Genomic DNA, 20,729 nt, shown 5'->3' with positions numbered 1-20,729 from the left:
ATTTTAGGTCTTCTTTTTTTCTTTTACTCTTTATACTAATCTGTACTTCTAAAATTTTCATTATTTTTCTTTTAAGATTTTTACTTATTTATATGACAGAGAAAGAGATAGAGGGAAGGCACAAGCAGTGGGAGCTGCAGGCATAGGGAGAGGGAGAAGCAGGCTCCCCACTGAACAGGGAGCCCGAAGCAGGCCTAGATCCCAGGACCCTGGGATCATGACCTGAGCCAAAGGCAGACGCCTACTGACTGAGCCACCCAGGCACCCCTAAAATTTTCTTTAGTAAACATACCTGCTTTTATTAAAACAGATAACAGAAGATACTGTCAAAGTCTCAAGCTCATAAACCTTTTGACCATAATACCCTTTATATTAAGATAAATAATAAAATAGACATAAAGATTCATGTTCCAGGATGTTCATTGAATTGCTATTTATGCTAGCAAGAAACTGGAAATATCTAAATGACCAACCAGTTGGAGAATGATTAAATTATGGCACATTGACGTGCAGCTAGTAAATGTTTTCAGAGAGTGAATTACTGAAAATACTCATGGTATAATAGGAAGATACTGAATCGTGTGTGATTTAAATTAATGTTTTTTAAAAAATGAAAGATGAAGGCGGTCATCATGTTAGCAGAGAGTTATTTTAATTTTTGTTTTATTATTTCCTGTGCTTTCTGAATTATCTACACTGGCCATGTATTTATAATCAAAAATGTAATTAAGTATTTTGAAACAAAATACCGAGTACAAGGAGAAGAACATGGATGTTTGAGGAGAAAAATAAGATCTGAAATCACTGCTAGAGGATTAATGCTGAGTACTTAATGAAATGTAAATGATTATTAAACAAAAGGTTGGACTTTATGTAATAGGTCAAGCCTGTTTAGTTTTATGTGTTCCAGCTGTGCTCACCAGGCTGGCAGCACAAGGAGAGGCCAGAGCCTAGTCCTCTAGGATTAGGAGTGCTGGGCAGGAGGTCAGGGCACCATTGTAGCTGCTGTACCTCCACAGTGGTATGAAGATGCTTTTCTACACCGTCAAGTTCTAGGCAAATAGTAGTGGTAGTTCTCTTCTGTCCCTTGGCTCCCGGCCTAGTTGCAGCCCTCCTTATTCTTATTCACACTTACTGACTGCTCTTTCTGCCTCCATGCTTCCTCCCTACCATCTTTTACCTTCCTGCTTAGCTTTCTCTTTCTAAAGCACCAGTCACGTCGTGTTATTCTCTTTTCTGAAGCCTGTGCTGGCTCTCCATCTCCTTAGAATATCTGAACTTTTAAGCCACAAATGCGAGGCTCATTAGGATCTGGTCCCAAAGTACCTTTCCCGCCTGATCCCCTGCTGTATATCTCCATACACCTTTTTCCTGGGCCTCGCCATCCTACCTGTCCTTCCCTAAGTAAGCAAAGCTTGTTAGCTGACAACTCCGTATTTTTGCTCTTGCTACATCCTCTGAAGCATTTGAGGGACAGTCTTTGGACTTATAGTTGTTATTTCTGCTTTGGTTCTGCTGTTTACAAGTGGCTGTGTGAGCTTTAATATGTTATTTTGATCTCTTTGAGCCTCAGGTGTTTTTCTTAAATTCTTCATCTTCATAATGTTACTACCTACCTGACAGAGTTGTTAGGAATTCACTCTGGTAATGAATACAAACACATGTTGTAAGCTAAACGCACACACGTATGGCATTATTTTCTACCTACCTCTGTCAGGATGCTTTTGACTTCAAATAACAGAAATCCAACTGAAAATGGCTTAAACAATGAGGAAGCAAGTCTGGAGGTAAGGCGGTTCCAAGGTTGGCTAATGCAACAGCTCAGTAGTGTCATCAGGGACACAGGGTCCTGCCATCCTCCTGCTCTGCTCTTTGTTATTCTTAGGTTTGTTCCCCTCATGGTAGTAAGATGGCAGCTACAGTGTTAGGTGTCACACAGATGGCTATGTTCAGAGGAAGGAGAGAACATCCCTTTAGTATGCCCCTTAGGAAATCTTTCTGGAAGCTTCTTCCCTGTCTCCACCCACCGTTTTCCCCCTATAAACTTTCCATCATGTCTGATTGAAAAAAAACTTCAGCACATGCCCATGCCTAAACCAGTCATCACTGGGAAAGGGAATGAGCTCATCTTAATTAGCTCAGACCAATCATGACTCACCCCCTGGTGCAGGCTCCCATCTCTCCGAAAGGAACCAATGCTCAGAAAAGGACAAAGTAGGGGCTCTGTTAGGGAGGGAAAGATTGCGATAGCATAGGCTTCAGGGATGATCCTGATTTGTTGGAACAGGGAGGTAAATGAGTGATAAGTAGTAGATTCATCGTAAAGGGGAGTTTGTTTCTGGTAGATCAAGATTTTGGTCAGGCAGCAAATGATGAGAGGACATACGGGGTGGGAAGAGTGTCAAGTTTTTGCTTTTCTAGTTTTAACATTTGTCTTTATATCTAAATAGGTGTGCAGTGGAGCTGACGAAGACCCTGACGATAAAAACGCACCGTTTCGGCAGCGGCCATTTTGCAAATATAAAGGACATACCGCTGATCTCCTTGATCTTTCATGGTCTAAAGTAAGAAATTCTTACTTGGAGAGTGTATTAATTCTACATAACTATGACTTCAGGATAAAAACAGATGTTTTGTTTTTCAAGTGTTTTGTTATGTGTATGTACTACATGGGAGTTACCTACAAAGTAATCGGTTAAAAGAGGAGAAACATTCAATTAGGCTAATACAATGTTTATATTAAGAGCTTCTGTCTGGATCTGTCTTTATACTTTTATTTTTGGCTTCTTTATAAACTAATTTTGCAAAGTTGCTGTTCTTACAAAATGAATATATGATTTCAGCTACAGTGCTGAAGTCAGATCTATCTAATCAAGACTGCTTTGGTTAATCTGCTATATTTATTAAATCACTAAGTTTAACAATATATGACTCTTTGATAAGTCATCACTTTATGTGTTTTTTCCCTTAGAGCAAAATTATTTCAGAAATAGAGGGCCTGTTTTGCCACTGAACAAATATCTTAGCAGTTTTGCAAAAATTTAAAGAGATACTTTTAATTTTATTTAAGGCATTTGAAGCATGAAGCAGTGTTTAGAATTCCATCTCCTACCCAGCTCGCCTCCAGCAACCCTCAGTTAGTTTCCTACAGTTAAGATGTCTCTGTCTTTCTCAGACTGATGTAGTTCACTTAGCATAATACCCTCTAGTTCCATTCACATTGTTGCAAATGGTAAGATTTCATTCTTTTTAATGACTGAGTAATATTGTACCAGAATTCTATTTTTTGGTTGTATAATACACTATTTATTTTTATTTTTTTTTTAAGATTTTATTTATTTATTTGACAGATCACAAGTAGGCGGGGTGGGGGGAGCAGTCTCCCTGCTGAGCAGAGCCCAATGCAGGGCTTCATCTCAGAACCCTGAGATCATCACCTGAGCCAACGGCAGAGGCTTAACCTGAGCCACCCAGGCACCCTTACACTATCTATTTAAAAACAAGTAGGGGTACCTGTGTCACTCAGTTAAACATCAGACTCTTGATTTCTGAGAGTCTGCTTAAGGATTCTTCCTGTCTTCCTCTGCTCCTCCCCTCCATGTCCGCAGGCAGCACACGTGCGCATGCTCTCTCTCTAATTAATTCATTAAATAAAAACAGGTAGACTACATAAAACATACACTTTTACAGCTAGCCCCAAATGTCATATATTTATCAGTGCAGTAACATATCCAAATTGATATTTGCGCTTAGTATTTAACATCTCTGTGCCTCAGTGTTCTCATTTGTGAAGGAGGATAATGATATACCTAGTTCATAGTATAGTGTTAACAATTTTTAGTACATTGCAGGTACTCAATAAATGTCATCATTGCTTTGATTTGCTTAGCACCTTTAGGAATACCAGAGAATACTAGGGTCTCTTTGTGTTGCCTCATTCAGTATAACACATAGGTCTTAAATTATGCCAAAAAGTTAAAGAACTTCTGCCAGCTGGGAACTTTTGACAGAGAGATGTTTGGATCCTGGGTGATGGGCCATCAGCGTGCCTAAAGCAGTTACACTCCCCTCTTCTAGCTTCTAGAAAATTCTATGATCTATTCTGAGATGTTTGACGATTTCTCTTCTCTCATTTTCTTGCCTTGGGTGTGACAGGTGCACAATAACTTTTCATTTCCATGCTGCATTATAGGGTAATCTTTTTGAAGGCATTTTAAGTGGCAATTAGGGAATTCTTGTGAGTTCAAATTCACCAGTGTTGCCAATGTCAGAATAACTAAAGTGACAATCATGTGAATGGATGTCTTATATTCATAGCCTGGTTTCACTATATGGGGACTATAAAAACTAAGGCACACCTTAGTCGTCTTGGTGCTTAGCAGATTTATTTTAACATAGATCGCAAGATAATCCTAATTTTAGAACAGGTCATATAAAAAAAGTCTTAGAACCAAAGGAATATGGCATGTAATGGGGAGAAAAATAGGATCTTCCAAGTGAATTGGATAATCTTTTGTTCTTTCTAATGCTAGGTATAACAATAATAACAAAACTGTTGAGATACATAGAACTGAAAGTTTGCTTTTATTGTGCAAGTAGTGTTTTCTTAGGGTGATAAAATGATCAATGTCAATTTCTCACTAGAACTACTTCCTGCTTTCTTCTTCGATGGATAAAACAGTCAGGTTGTGGCACATTTCCAGAAGAGAATGCCTTTGCTGTTTCCAACATATAGATTTTGTCACTGCCATAGCTTTCCATCCAAGAGTAAGTAATTGTTTTTTTGTTTTTTGTTTTTAACTTTATTTATTTATTTGACAGAGAGAGATCACAAGTAGGCAGAGGCTTTAACCCACTGAGCCACCCAGGTGCCCCAGAATTGTTTTTATATATTTTTTATTAGACCATAAGGAAGGTGAGGGAACCTGGTTTCTCTGGAGGGCTGTTGAACTATAGGAAAAAAATCATTAACAGCCACATAGTTAAGAATAACTTAATTTAGTCTTTCTCTTTCTTTCCTTCTTTCCTCCCACCTCCCTTCCTCCCTTCGTCATTTATTTATTTTAGCGTAGGCTCCACACCCGGCATGGAGCCCAGTATGGGGCTTTAGCTCACAACCCAGAGATGAAGACCTGAGCTGAGATCAAGAGTTGGACTCTTAACTGAGCCACCCAGGCAGTCTCTTTTTTTTTTTTTTTGGTTAAGATTTATTTATTTTGAGAGAGAGACACCAGCATGAGGTGGGGTGGGGAGGGAAAGAGGGAGGAAGAGTCTCCAGCAGACTCCCTTCTCAGCGCAGAGCCCAACAATGTGCGGTTCAATCTCACAACCCTGAGACTTCGACCTGAGCCAAAACCAAGAGTCAGATGCTCAACCGCCTGAGCCTCCCAGGCGCCCATTAAGCATCTGACTCTTGATCTCAGCTCAGGTCTTGAACTCCAGGTTGTGAGTTTAAGCCCCACCTTGGGTTACAAGCGTGTAGCCTATTTAAAGAAAAGAGAAGAAAGGAAATATTCTGCCAATCTGTATTAGAACTAGAAACGTAACTATAATAATGAAAAGCCATCCCAAATCTTTAACAACATATGCAGGGTGTAAATAATGTATGCTGTTAAAGGTGAGAGAGATCGGAGGCGGAGGAAGAAGAGACAGCAGGTGCGAAGAACAGTGGGAGGGGTGGGGTGAGAAGAGACAAAGAAGAAAAGGTTGAAAGAGGCAAAGACCAAAATTCATTATAAGGTATACTGAATTCCTGTATAATGTCTGGAAATACTGTTTTTGGTTTTTTGGTTGGGTGTTGTGGGGGTTTTGTTTTGTTTTGGTGAGCTCTGCATCCAGTATGGGGCTTGAACTCAACGACCCTGAGATCAAGAGTCTCATGCTCTAGAGACTGAACCAGCCAGGCGCTCCTGGAAATACTGTTAATCATGAGATCCAGGTTAATTCATTTTCAGTGTAGAAAATCCCTCACAATCTTTCCTCTGAAAAGGAAGTATTTCATATGATTGCAACCAAAGGAGGAAAATTCGTCTTGGAATTGCTGACTTTATTATGTTCTTATAGGATAAAGCCACCAAAAGAGTAAGGCTAAATTAATTTTCGCTCTTTACAACTATAAGCACAAGGGAAGGCCCGTGCCAGTGCTGCTCCACTAGCCGGGCTGAGATAAGTGGAGGACTTGAGCTGACCTGACTTACCCTCCCCCATGTTGATGTATAAATCCTATTTCTGTTCACGTCCCCATCTCTGTATGTTTAACACCCATTGTCATGTTAATGCAGCATTTTTTTAAAATTTTATTTTTTATAAACATATATATATATATTTTTTTTTTAAAGATTTTATTTGTCAGAGAGAGAGAGGAGAGAGAGCGAGCACAGGCAGACAGAATGGCAGGCAGAGGCAGAGGGAGAAGCAGGTTCCCTGACGAGCAAGGAGCCCGATGTGGGACTCGATCCCAGGACGCTGGGATCATGACCCGAACCGAAGGCAGCTGCTTAACCAACTGAGCCACCCAGGCGTCCCTAAACATATATTTTTATCCCCAGGGGTACAGGTCAGCGAATCGCCAGGTTTACACACTTCACAGCACTCACCATAGCACATACCCTCCCCAATTTAATGCAGCATTTTATTTACACTCATATTTCTTCCTCTTTTTCGCCAAATTAAGAGAGAAGAATGACTTTTTTCCCCCTTCAGTATCATTTCCCTCCCAGGGCGGGCTTAAAATATAGACCCTTAGAAGACTTTGGTTCAGAACTTGGCAAATTAAAAATGCTTAATCTTTGCAGATACCTTATCAGTTTGGACCGTCAAGCTTTTTGAGGCTTCTTTCTGAATAACACCCCCATCCTGTCAGCCAACGATGCAGCAAAAGAATGGCTTTACTCCTGTCAGCAACTGTGAACAAAATCCTTCCCTCACCTCTATTTTAACTAATATGTCAGGGTGGAAAGGGAGAGGTATTAGGTGTGATAGTTACCTGTGTAGTACTTTATTATTAAGGTTCCTGTTTAGTCAGTACTTTTTCTATACTTACATTTGGTTTCATTTTTGGAAACCGAAAAGCCCTAATTCTAAAATTCTGTAGATCTGAAGGATTTTTAAGAGGGGCTGGGGTAGGATGGTGTGGTGTTAACATTTTCTTAGGAAACATGACTCTATTAAAATAATGTTATCTAGAAAGAAGGAAGCAGAATTATAAAAGAAATAGCAAAATGAAGATAATATATGCACACACATATACACACACGTATGCATGTATGTAAATAAAATTCTGATTTGTAAGACCAACATGAAGTCTTTTTACTTGTTCTGCTCTTCTACTGGTAGTCATTAAGTAGCGCCTACTATACCACAGCCATAAAAATGTCCTTTCTCTATAAATGTCTTTGACAAGCTTCAGAGGTGAGTAAAAATGATAGTCTTAAGCAGAAGGGAATACTTCTTGTTTTGGCATTCCAATTATTTTACTCTTAATTCTTACGTTACCAACAGACCAGTTTAGGTGATCATTTTTGCAACATATACAAATCTTGAATCATTACGTTATACCCCTGCAACTAATATAATATGGTCTGCCAGTGATCTCTCATTATGCCAGCTTGGTGGTAGGCCTGCTTTGGTGTATAGCAGGGTTTCTCGTTCTTGGCACTTGACATTTTGAGCTGGATCTTTCTTTGTTGTAAAGGTAATAAATTCTGTCCTGTGCATTGCAGAGTGTTTAACAGGATTCCTGTCCTCTCCCCACTAGATGCCAAGAACATCCCATCCCCAGTTGTGACAGTCAAAAATGTCTCCAGACATTGCTAGATGTCCTCTCTGGGGCCAACTTGCCCCCTGTTGAGAAGCCCTGCTTTGGGATTGAGAATTTGAATACTGAAGCAATTTCCTACTGACATGGTGTCAAAATTGACCACAAAACAACTGGTTCTCTGGGCTAACCAGCGTTAGTCTTTTATCCAAGTACTATGTGGATCCCAGAGGAAAATCCGGACAAACATATCATTACAGGATAGTTTCTCCCAAAGCGTGTTCCTTGAGGGTGCTAACCCTGCTAGGTGTTCCTGCCAACTCTCTCCCAACCACAACACCCCCCCCAAAAAGGTCCCTGGTTATATAAGTTGGAAAGTGCTACCTACTTTATTCCTCTTTTGGAGATTGAGAATGCATATTAACTGAGAATCCTCTCTAACTTTCTGTAACCCAGAATCTCTCAAACTTGACGTGAACCATTCTCCCACACAACCATTCTCCAACACATTATCCATTAACATCCATACTTTGGGAAAAGCAGTTTAAGGATATGATAAAGTAATTAGAAAGTCATTTTTCTTTTTTGTTAAGATTTTATTTATTTATATGACAGAGATCACAAGTAGGCAGAGAGTCAGGCAGAGAGAGAGAGAGAGAAACAGGCTCCCTGCTGAGCAGAGAGCCCAATCAGGGGCTCGATCCCAGGACCCTGAGCTCAGGACCTGAGCCAAAGGCAGAGGTTTAACCCACTGAGCCACCCAGGCACCCCTAGAAAGTCATTTTTCCAAAGTGAATACTGAAGTTTCTAATAGTTATTTTTAGTGAATAAAATAATGCTTGCTTGGGGGTGCCTGGCTGGCTCAATCTGTAGAGCATGTGACTCTTGATCTCCTTGGGGTTGTGAGTTCAGACCCCACATTGGGTATAGAGATTACTTAAAAATAAAATCTGAAAAAAAAACCTTAAAGAATAGTATTTTATAAATGGGATCTAAATATGTTTTAAGCATTAATTCTAACAGGCTTTATGTTTTGATTTGCTAATGAATTTTTCTTGATCTGGTAAAATGAGAGCTTTCTCTTTTGCAACATTTTTAGGATGACAGGTATTTTCTAAGTGGGTCATTGGATGGAAAGCTCCGCCTTTGGAACATACCTGACAAAAAAGTCGCTTTGTGGAATGAAGTAGATGGTCAAACAAAATTGATCACAGCTGCAAATTTCTGTCAGAATGGCAAATACGCAGTGATTGGGACATATGATGGCAGATGTATTTTCTATGATACAGAGGTAAAGGATTATGTTGTGTAAATTGCATGATGGAATACTTAGCAGTTTCGTATAAGTTGGTATATCCTCTCTGGGCATATAAATTGGGGTGAATGATACTCGGCCTCTCTGTAGCTTGTATCAGATTATCTTTGAGGTTCCGTCTAATCCTATTTTAAATTTGTGATTTCTTTTCAGCATTTGAAATACCACACACAAATACATGTCCGGTCTACCAGAGGACGCAACAAAGTTGGAAGAAAAATTACTGGCATTGAACCTCTACCTGGAGAAAATAAGGTACTAAGTATTCAAAACCATCTCTCCTCACACTGTATATAGACTCCTGAAAATTCTTATTGTCTTGGCTTAAGAATGTATTTTCGGTCATGTGGAAAATGCTTTTCTAGTTTTGAGGTATATTCTCTCTGTATATGTGTATGTAATACCCTTTTTGGTTATACCTTAACTTAGATTAAAAGATGGCATTTTTAACTTTTCCTTTGATTTATTTTTAGATACTAGTAACCTCAAATGACTCCAGAATCAGACTATATGATCTTAGAGATTTGTCACTGTCCATGAAGTATAAGGGTTATGTCAACAGTAGCAGCCAGATCAAAGCAAGTTTCAGGTAAACTGGCAATGAGAAATTCCCAAAAGAGATATTTCTCTTCTACTCCCATATTTTCTTTGATCTATGCCTTACGTCTCTATGGTGTTTTTCCTTTCTTTGCACTTTTAAAACTGACTGCTCACGTTGTCATCCTGCAGTCCTAACCATGTCTACCTGTTCAGTCAACAGAGTTGAGTTGCCCCTATTCTGCAGACAAAGAAACTGAGACTCAGAAAATGAAGTGATTTGTCTGAAGTCACTGGTAGTTGCAGAGCTGGGATTAGAAGACTCACTCCCAGCTCTGGAATTTGTGGTTTTGTACTTTTATGTTAGCTTTTCTAAAAGGAAGCTTACCTGCCACCCACCCGTGGTCTTGATCCTTTTAGGTACTGAAGCCAATAAAGCATTTTAACACCCTGAAGTCCGGCATCCTGTATTTATACCTTTACATCACATTATTATTTGAACTCTTAATTGGGGGTCTGGAGGCGCTCCTGAAATTACTGCGTCTTCTTCCTCATAGCCCTCTTTCATTCAGCCCTTTCCTTAACAGTTTCCTTTCTTCTTGAATTACCCAGTAATTACCAAGAAATTTAGTTGGTGAAGTGTTCTGCTTCTCTCTTTCATCTCTTAAGTAGGCGTTTCTCCCCGTGTGGGTTAACAGACAGCACAGTTATCTAGAGCTTTCGTGAAAATCCTTGTGCCTCTGGGCTCCATGTTAGCCCTGCATGTTCAGAACCTCTCGAGTGAGACTAGGAGTCTGTATGTCAACAAGCTCTCCTCGGTGTTCGCTTAGGAGTCTTAAAGTAGGAAGGGCTGATAGAAGGAAGCCTAAAATATCCAGAACTTTTTTTTTTTCTTTCCCAAATTTAGCCATGATTTTAGTTACCTCGTCAGTGGCTCAGAAGATAAGTATGTTTATATCTGGAGTACTTACCATGACCTCAGCAAGTTTACTTCAGTCAGGAGAGACCGGAATGATTTTTGGGAAGGTATTAAGGGTAAGTAAATGCCCACTCCTGTGTGTCCTCCAAATGAGTAAAGTTAAGATGGAGATGTATTAGGGGCGCCTGAGTGGCTCAGTGGGTTAAAGCCTCTGCCTTCTGCTCAGGTCATGATCCCAGGGTCCTGGGATCGAGCCCTGCGTCAGGCTCTCTGCTCCACGGGGAGCCTGTTTCCCTCTCTCTCTCTGCCTGCCTCTCTGCCTACTTATGATCTCTGTCTGTCAAATAAATAAATAAAAATATTTTTAAAAGAGATGGAGATGTATTACAAGTAAGTGTGAATAGGCATTACTTCAGAGACAGTCTGGCAGCCATAACTGCTTTTGCTTTGTATTTGGCTTTGACTTTTCTATACCAAGGCCGAACTGATACAGGTGCACCTCATTTTAATTAAGCTGGGTACGTTGTTTTTGTACCTAATTCTGTTGCATATTAATTGACGGCAGCACAGGATAGATAAAATTTTTATATATGCGGGGCACCTGGGTGGCTCAGTGGGTTAAAGCCTCTGCCTTCGGCTCAGGTCGTGATCCCAGGGTCCTGGGATCGAGCCCCGTATCGGGCTCTCTGCTCAGTGGGGAGCTTGCTTCCTCCTCTTTCTCTCTCTCTCTGCCTGCCTCTCCACCTACTTGTGATCTCTCTCTCTCTCTGTCAAATAAATAAAATCTTAAAAAAAAAAATTTTATATATGCACTGGCAAACAGAAAAATTCGTTTGACTTGCTTAACTGCAATGTCCGCTTTTTTACAATGATCTGAAACAAAACCTGCAATATCTCTGAGGTATGCCTGTATGGGGTATTTTTTTAAGCACATATATTTGGGTTTTAAATAGTTCTTAATGGGGCACCTGGGTGGATCAGTGGGTTAAAGCCTCTGCTTTCGGCTCAGGTCATGATCCCAGGGTCCTGGGATCGAGCCCCACATCGCGTTCCCTGCTCAGCAGGGAGCCTGCTTCCCTCTCTCTCTCTGCCTGCCTCTCTGCCTACTTGTGATCTCTGTCAAATAAATAAATAAAATATTTTTAAAAAATAGTTCTTAATTACTTATGTGCTAATTTTAAAGGATACTAGCTAATAACATATACTGTTTTAAAAAATACACTATTGTATTTTTTGCATATGACGCTTTCTGTCTGGATGTTTAGGATCAAGTTTATTAGTTATGCTGAAGTACATTTTTTTCCCCAGCACATAATGCAGTTGTTACATCAGCCATCTTTGCTCCAAACCCAAGTTTGATGTTGTCTTTGGATATGCAATCCGAAAAAGCAGAAGGGAATGAAAAAGGTGAAGATGCTGAAGTTTTAGATACCGTGCCCTCTGGTAGGTACTCATAGTTTATTTGACCTACATTTTTTCTAGTCAGCACTTATAGCTTCATTGACCTACGTTGGGTATTGTGAGGTCTTTGTGTGTGTGAAGAAATATTTCTTGTTTACGACTTAAGTGTGAGTTTCCCCTTCCAAACATTTCAGTAACCTCTTTCTTGCAAGTTTTACTTCATTTAGATTTACCTTTGAATTAAAAATGAAAATTTTGGAAGTTCTTTTTTTTTTTTAAAGGTTTTTTTTTTTAAGATTTTATTTATTTATTTGACAGAGATCACAAGTAGGCAGAGAGGCAGGCAGAGAGAGAGAGAGAGAGGAGGAAATAGGCTCCCTGCCAAGCAGAGAGCCCAATGCGGGACTCGATCCCAGGACCCTGAAATCATGACCTGAGCCGAAGGTAGAGGCTTACCCCACTGAGCCACCCAGGCGCCCTATTTTTTTTTTTTTTTTTTTTTAAAGAGAGCACAAGCCAAGTGCTTGATCTCAGGACCCTGGGATCATGACCAGCCGAAGGTAGAACCACCCAGCTGCCCCCATCATTATTATTTTTAAAGATTTTATTTATTTGAGAGAGTGAGATCATGAGCAGGGGGGAAGGGTAGAGGGAGAAGCAGACTTCCTGCTGAGCAGGGAGCCCAGTGCAGGACTCAGTCCCATCATGACCTGAGCTGAAGGCAGACACCTAAATCGACTATGTCACCCAGACTCCCCAAAAGTTCATTATTTTTTTTTTTATTATGGTCAGTTGTTCCCTTTGGAGAAGTGCAAACAAGACATACAAATACAAAATTTCTTTGTTGTCTGTCTCTTCTAACAGACTGCCATTCTGAGGACAGAGACTTATTATGTCCTATATATTATTCTAATGCCATTGCCTACATATAGTTAGTCCTAATAAGCATGGGTTGAACAAATGAATTAAACCAAATAAAAGTAGTGTCCTTTTCTACTTGCCACAAACTGATAGCTTTATAACTTCTCAGGTAGCTGTTTACAAGCCTGTGATTTCTTGTGATTTGCAGCATATGTTTAGGGAAATAAGGAGTAATTCCAGTTATATAAAATGGTCAGATTAGGAAGTAAAAGGAAACCACCAAAAAGTTGTACCGAGTGTCAATTATATAAAAATGGTTCCTGTTAGGGGTGCCTGGGTGACTCAGTCGGTTGAGCGTCTGACTCTTGATTTTGGCTCAGGTCATGATATCAGAGTTGTGAGATCAGCAGAGAGTCTGCTGGAGATCCTCTCCCTCTCCCTCCCACCCAGCGCTCTCTCAAATTAAAAAAAAAAAAAAAGAAGAAGAAGAAGAAGTCCCTGTTAGCCCTTAAGAGTATGGTGAGACCATATAAATTTGGAAAACAAATGTATTGTTGAAATGAATTTCAGAATAGTTGATTAAATGTTCTTTTTCATTCTAGAGACTATAGCTAGACTTTTTAGAGAGTTTTAAAACCACAACAAAAGTTACAGTGTACAAACGGCTCTTCTAAAAGTATTTGAATACTTTAGAGTTCACAAGTATTTTATTTCATTTAATCTCAAGTAATTTCCCTTGCGGTATTATTTACACTGTGCATTACACTAAATACACTATTTCTTCTGTCTGTGATAGCAAAGATGAACTTCAGTCTAGCACTTCCTTCAGTTACAAGATTTAGAAATATACCAAGTCAGCATTATTAAACCTTTACTAAATGCCTGTTTGGCAGTTTTTCTTTTTCTTTTTCTTTTTCTTTTTTTCTCAGAACCAGATCCAGTGTTCTCCTTTAACTCATCATTTGGGCTATTTTTTTCCCTCCCAGTGATACCTTTTTATACTCTGTGCATCTCCCCTCCACATTTCACTGGAAATTCTAGCCTTTTTAAGGAATTTTTAAAAAGATTTTATTTATTTATTTGACAGAGATCACAAGTAGGCAGAGAGGCAGGCAGAAAGAGAGAGGAAGGGAAGCAGGCTCCCTGCTGAACAGAGAGCCTGATGTGGGGTTCAATCCCAGGACCCTGGGACCATGACCTGAGCTGAAGGCAGAGGCTTTAACCCACTGAGCCACCCAGGCGCCCCTTAAGGTTTTATTTTTATAGAGAGAGTGTGAACTGTGGGGGAGGGCCGGAGGGAGAGAGAGAATCCCAAGGAGTCTCCACGCCCGAGTGCAGAGCTCTCACAAAAGTCTCACAACCCTGATACCATGACCTGAGCTGAAATTGAGAGTTGGACGCTTAACTGACTGAGCCATCCAGTTGCCTCTGAAAATTCTCACGTTTAAAACAACTTGAAAGATGAAAAAGTCCTTTTTAAATATTTTTTTCAGAACTCCACCATATTAACAAGGTTCAGTTGACTTGCTGGGTCCTTTTTATAGTGGCACAACTTTTAATGGATTATACTCAGATTTGTGTTTGCTGTTTTGTACTCATCGAGGTAAAATGTAAAAAGAAAACTCTGAAAACTGGTATGAGATCATAAAATATATCTGATTGCCCTCTATCTGACATAGTTGGCGATTTATGCTTCAGTTTTTCTCATGTATAAAGTCATGATAATCCCTAGTTTATAAGTTTGTGATAAGAATTAAAGAGAACATATAAAGTGTCTAGCAAAATGCCTGCTGTGTAGGAGACGTCTTTATTGTTGTTGTATCTTACAGAGCATTTATCTGTACACTAGGAATCATGTTCTTCTCCAGCCTTTCTCATCGTCTCCTATCGCAAGTCCTTTGCTGCCTCCTGCTGCCTAGCACAGGGTTGAGATAGGCCAGAGAGTGGGAAGGAATGTTCACAGGCTTAGGATATGTTTTTAGCAAATCTAAATGAAGCCATTTTGTCTTAACCCATTCTGTACCCAAGTTTCCAGTTAAAGTTTGGATTATTTTCTTCCTTACTAATCAGTCCTTCATAAATCTATAGTTTTTACCTGTGCATAATGGAATTGTGAATTTTGTTTGTTAAATGCTTTTTACTGGTAAATGTCAGAGGTAGGCATTTCGCCCTTCAGCACAGCTACACAGCTCTTCATACAGACCGTGGAAGCAAGTTGCTGTGCGCATTCACAGAGGCATCATGTGTACTTCATTTCCCGGCAATTTCAGTATGTCTGCTGGACCGTGAACCTTACTGTCAGCCTCACTAGAGACCCCTGATAACAGCACACTTGGCCCAGCTGATCCCATTCTGCCTGCATTCCAGTTCTGGAGCTGAACGACATGCTGTCCTCTTGCTGTGAAGTGAAGCATTGGACAGTTTAGAGGCCTAGGCTGCCTGGGAGTAAATCCAGGCATTCAGGCCCCAAGGGACTGTAATCTCCCCAAACCAGGGAAAGACCGGCTAAGGCACCGGAAGTGGAAGCGAACCTCAGAGAGGAGGAGAGTGCAGGAGAATGAAAGGATTACTGGAGTGAGCTGGAAAAGAGACTGGCACCTGGCTGGCTTGGTCAGGGGAGTGTATGACTCTTGATCTTGGGGTTGTGAGTTTGAGCCCCACTTTGGGTGTAGAGATTACTTAAAAAAAAAATCTTAGGGCGCCTGGGTGGCTCAGTGGGTTAAGCCTCTGCCTTCGGCTCGGGTCATGATCCCAGGGTCCTGGGATCAAGCCCCACGTCAGGCTCTCTGCTCGGGGAGCCTGCTTCCCCCTCTCTGTCTCTGTCTGCCTCTCTGCCTACTTGTGATTTCTGTCTGTGAAATAAATAAATAAAATCTTTTAAAAAAATCTTGGGGGGAAAACCTGAAAATGTGGGGAAAATGTGTGGGGTCACGGGCACGTGACACTTAAAACAGCAGACTTTATATTCAACTAAAAACTTTTTTTTATGCTTTTAAGGTATCATGAAGACAGATAATACAGAAGTTCTTCTTTCTGCTGACTTCACTGGAGCAATCAAAGTGTTTATTAACAAAAGGAAAAATGCACCTTAATTTGAAATGACATTTAAAATAAACATATCAGTAAGTTTCTGTATGTATCAGAACTGAAAAAAGTATATTATAGTGTTTCAGGCTAACATCCTTTTTTTGTTGTTTAATTTTTATTGGAAGTTGTTCAAATATAATATATTTTTTGAGTGGCAGTGTTAATGACCTATAAACCCTGGACTGATAGACTAGACAGAAATGTGGCTAGAATAACATTGCCAAACATTAGGCTTTATGTTTTGTTATATTTGTGTTTTTGTTACATAATTGTGAACATGCACAGGTTTCTGCATGAAAATATATTAATATATTAATCCATGTGTGTGCCTTTTGGTTACATGCACTAAATCTAACAGAGTTAAATTATTTCAGTGGCCCTTTTGGCCTCTTACGGTGGGGGGGGAGTCTTGTTTCTAGCTTATAAAGTTTCTTTTGCACAAAACTTCATTTTTCAGAAAAGTGGTATTGACTGAGTTACTGTTTTGAAGATGTTATACAGGTTTTCAATAGGTCAACAACTATGTGTAAATGGTTTTTATAAATTTCTCAATTTGGGGACAAGATTTTTTTTGTGTGTGGTCTAAATTGTGGACTTAAGATTCTTTTCTTTGTATGTATATATATAATTTTTCTTCCTTTCTCTTTTTCTTTATCTTCTTTTTTCTTTTTCCCATTCTTTTCTTTCTTTCTTTCTTTCTTTCTTTTTTTTTTTTTTTTTTTTTTTTTTTTTGCTACACTGGAGCACAATGTTTCTATGTAAAAAATTCTTTTCATTCTATATCCATGAGCACCAGGCTTTGCTCACTTAAAAAAATTAAGCCGCATTAAGGAGTGAGTCTTCTTTTTTACAATAATGTAAAAATGAACTGTTTACATTTTTTTAAAGCATTGTAGTTTTAAAAATTAAGCTGTTTTGTTTTGTGTTGTTGAATTTGAAAGCCTTTGTAAATATTGATATAATGTACCAATGAAATAACATCTGGGGCAATGGAACCCTGATCATGTTGTTGATGGTTAGCATATGTTTCTGAAAATTAAATATGTATTATTAAAAGTTGGTCACCAAACACTTGTTAAATATGTGACTTTATTTTCAGATGACCTTGGGAAACTGAGAAATGTAAGAAAAACAAAGTCTTACTTTATACTTTGATTTTTAACGAGCAGAAGACCAGAATCTGGACCCCTGACTTACAGTGCATTAACCACATACCTTACAAAAAAATATTTTTCTAATTCTAAACTGATAAGAGTTCACCTGTATGCTTATGTGTTCTTTATTGTATTTGGTTTTGGTATCTGTGTGAGAAGCTGGAAAGCCATGATCATATCCTTATTCATCAGCGTGGTCTTGGAGTGTTCTGGATATTCTGTTTCATTGCATGTTGTTTGCCTTGGTTTCACCCCTGTGCTGCCTTTTTTTTTTCTTTTTCTTTTTTTTCTTTTTGCTATTGCCAGTGCTGTGCTCTCCCCCTTCTCTGCTCGCTCTTCTGTACTCTACCTGACACATGGAGTTGTTAGGCCATTGGCTCTGTAACCGGTCCGTTGCTTTAGTCTCAAGATCTGGCTGGTAGTTGGATCGATCTAGTGTTTCAGAGAATTTGATGTCTTCAACTCTTAGAGGCAGCTTGGCTTTCACTGACTTCTGCCCAAAGACTTGTAGTACTGTTGTGGCACTAATCATTTCAATTGCAGATAATTGGGGCCTTGCCATATGAATATTTCCTGATAGGTTTCTTGTGGTTTCTGGAACAAAAAGGCAAAAAATAGTTGGCATGCAAGTTTGAGAGACTAATACTAACCTTTCTAGGTTTAGTTTTTTAAATGTTTGCTGACACTACATAAATAACATGCAGATTTACAAGTCAGAAGGTGAATTTGAAAACAGAGACTCAAGATGTATACTAAGAAAAACTGATTAATATTTCTCTGTAAAATGAGTATTAGAAACTCACTATAATAAGTGGTGCGGAAGAAAAAGCACAGAGTATAGAATCAGATAAACTTAGTTTTGGCTCCCTCCATTAGCATATTCCTTGGGTAAGTTATTTATCCTATATTAATTTCCATTTCCTTGTCTATAATAGGAGAACACCTAACTGAAATTATAAATTTTTACTGAGAAATCATGTATGTCTAAAGCTTGGTGCCTGGTAAGTAGGTGTTCTCAACAAATGTACATTTCTCACTACCTTTCCCAAATCCCTTCATGCCCTCTAAACCCTCTTCCCCCGTAAAAAAGATATAGAAGTGCTTTCTAGACATCTGAGATTTCTTGGTTGAATAGCCTTTTAGGGGTTGACATAAGGCACCAACTTTTTTTTTTCCAACTTGATGCTTTAATCTTAAACCATCTACCATCACCTCTTCAGAAGAGAGAACATTTTATTTTTTTTTAAAGATTTTATTTATTTATTGGACAGAGAGATCACAAGTAGGCAGAGAGGCAGGCAGAGAGAGAGGAAGAAGCAGGCTCCCCGCTGGGCAGAGAGCCCGATGCGGGGCTCGATCCCAGCACCCCGGGATCATGACCTGAGCCAAAGGCAGAGGCCCAACCCACTGAGTCACCCAGGCACCCCGAGAACATTTTAATAGTTAAAGTCAGCTATAATCTTACCATCTTAGAGCAGTGAACAATCTATTAAAGTGAATAAACCTAGCTTGTGAAAAAAAGAAAAAAGTAACCATACTCTCCTTTTTTCCAATTTCTCCTTCTGTGTATTAAAAGCTCTTTGAAAAGTCATTTTGAGCTTTTTTCTCTCTCTCTCATTTATCTTAATTGGAATTAAAATATTAATGACTCAACATAATTTAGCATGCCATTTTCTATGATCTTCAAATGGTACAGCTGGGCAGAGACTTTTTGTTCTTAAAATAACATGTTTAACAATGTATTATCCCTCAGATCCTGATTTCAGTTGTGTAACTTTGAGAATCAGAGGCCAGATATCCCTACTCATGAAAAAAAGAATATTTTTCTTAAGGATTTCAGTTATTTTTAGTTAAAGAAAAGCAGCCTTTTCCAAGGGTTAGAATATTTTTAAATAACCTCAGTTACTATGAGGATTCAAGGTGAAGACCTGTTTGGGATTTAATGTTTCCCCATCACTTTTCAAAAGAAAAACATTCCCAGTTTTACTGGTTTCTAGCTCTCTGACTTACTTATTCATGAAGCAGGTGTTTATTGAATACCTACCGCACACACAGCGCCACTGGGACTACAGCAGAATCAGACCGCATTCCTGTGCCAGGAGAACTCACAGTCTGGCGGAGAAGATGCCCACAGAGACAAGTAAGAGGCTTGGAACCATCTTGTGGCTGTGGCCCCAGAAATGCCCCTTCTCGTCCTCAGCCCTGTCTGTCGCACCCTTCCTGGTTACTGGTGGCAGCCACTTGATCTCAGGCCAGTCTTTGTTCATCTGATATTATCAGCCCCAAGGGTAGTATGGGTAACAGAGTTTATAAGTAAGCCAGAGAGAGGTAGGGCAGAGAAAACCGAGTACCCTCCGTAGTGACATTTTCCCTGGTCTCTGGTCCTCTCCTCCCGGCCTGAAATCTTTTTGTCTTATTTCCCCCCAAAATCTTAACTGTCTTCTGCTTTGAGCTAACTCCAGCTTAATAGACCCCTGCACTCAGCTGCTCTCCGGTTCCCTTCAGTTCGGAAGCTTTGCCTGTTCCGTTTTGTTCTGTTTTGTTCTCTAGATTGGACTCATCCAGGCTTCCCTTCCTAACCACAGGCACTGCTCTGGTATACATTCACACACGTGAAAGCCATTCAGGTGGACGCAGCGAGGTGGAGGGCGGTGGCAGTGTAGACCGCAAGGAGAGATCTGTCACAGAGTCCCAAACAAACCAAATGCGTTCATGGAAGTTAGCTAGGGTGGTCCAAGCAGATAGTTTGCTCCATCATCCAGCTACCCTGCATTACATTTTTTAAAATAAAATTGTTACTTTGGAATAACTTTAGATTTACAAAAAAGTTGCAGAAAATACTGAATTCCCATATACTCCTTTCTCAGTTTCCCGTCATGTTGACAGCTACATTACTATGGGGCGTTAGTCAACACTAAGAAACCAACCTGCTACACTACTGTTAAGTAAAGTCCAGACTCTTCAAACTGCAGCAGTTTTTTTCCTCTAGTGTCCTTTTTCAGTTCTAAGATCCAATACAGAATACCATATTGCATTTAGTCATATGAAGTTTTCTTAATTTAAATAAACATTTTATTTGAGAACATTAAGGGGTGTCTGGGTGATTTGGTTGGTTAAGCACCTGACTTGATTTTGGCTCAGGTCTTGATCCTTGGGGTCGTGAGGTCGAGCCCTGCATTGGGCTTCGCTGCACTCAGCGTGGAGTCTGCTGGAGATTCTCTCTCTGCCCCTTCTCCCCACCTTCAAATAAATCTTTTCTAAAGAGAAATAGTTTAGGGGTGCCTGGGTGGCTCAGCGGGTTAAAGCCTCTGCCTTTGGCTCAGGTCATGATCCCAGGGTTCTGGGATCCAGTCCTGCATCGGGCTCTCTGCTTAGCGGGGAGCCTGCTTCCTCCTCTCTCTCTCTGCCTGCCTCTCTGCTGACTTGTCATCTCTGTCAAATAAATAAATAAAATCTTTAAAAAAACTAGTTTATAAGATTTTCAGGAAAGTTTGCAAAGAGTTCCTGTATCTCCCATACCACTTTCTCTGTTGTTAATGTCTTACGTTTCTGTGGTAAATTTTTCACATCAAAAAACCAACAATTGGTACATTACTACTAAACTGTGTGCTTTATTCAGATTTCAGTAGTTTTTAAGCTAATGTCCTTTTTCTGTTCTGGGATCTCTTCCAGGATATGATATTACTGTGCTTGTCAGGT

The 20,729-nt window shown here is 39.7% G+C and overlaps 1 protein-coding gene across 2 annotated transcripts in view; it reads left to right on the top strand.

Moving 5' to 3' along the window:
- Positions 1-16,956, top strand: part of WDR44 (WD repeat domain 44) — an 89,656-nt gene extending 72,700 nt beyond the window's left edge. For both annotated transcript variants that reach the window (XM_047716022.1, XM_047716023.1), the window contains 8 exons: positions 2,451-2,564; positions 4,645-4,767; positions 8,856-9,047; positions 9,225-9,326; positions 9,545-9,660; positions 10,516-10,643; positions 11,836-11,970; positions 15,787-16,956. In XM_047716022.1, coding sequence (XP_047571978.1) covers positions 2,451-2,564; positions 4,645-4,767; positions 8,856-9,047; positions 9,225-9,326; positions 9,545-9,660; positions 10,516-10,643; positions 11,836-11,970; positions 15,787-15,881 — 1,005 coding nt within the window. In that variant the 3' untranslated portion in view covers positions 15,882-16,956. The remainder of the gene's footprint in view (positions 1-2,450; positions 2,565-4,644; positions 4,768-8,855; positions 9,048-9,224; positions 9,327-9,544; positions 9,661-10,515; positions 10,644-11,835; positions 11,971-15,786) is intronic.
- Positions 16,957-20,729: the final 3,773 nt, after the last annotated feature.

The sequence above is a fragment of the Lutra lutra genome, chromosome X, assembly GCF_902655055.1.
Source record: "Lutra lutra chromosome X, mLutLut1.2, whole genome shotgun sequence".
Taxonomy (NCBI): domain Eukaryota; kingdom Metazoa; phylum Chordata; class Mammalia; order Carnivora; family Mustelidae; genus Lutra; species Lutra lutra.
Note: the sequence above shows the minus strand (reverse complement) of the source record. Positions and strands in the feature narration are given on the sequence as shown.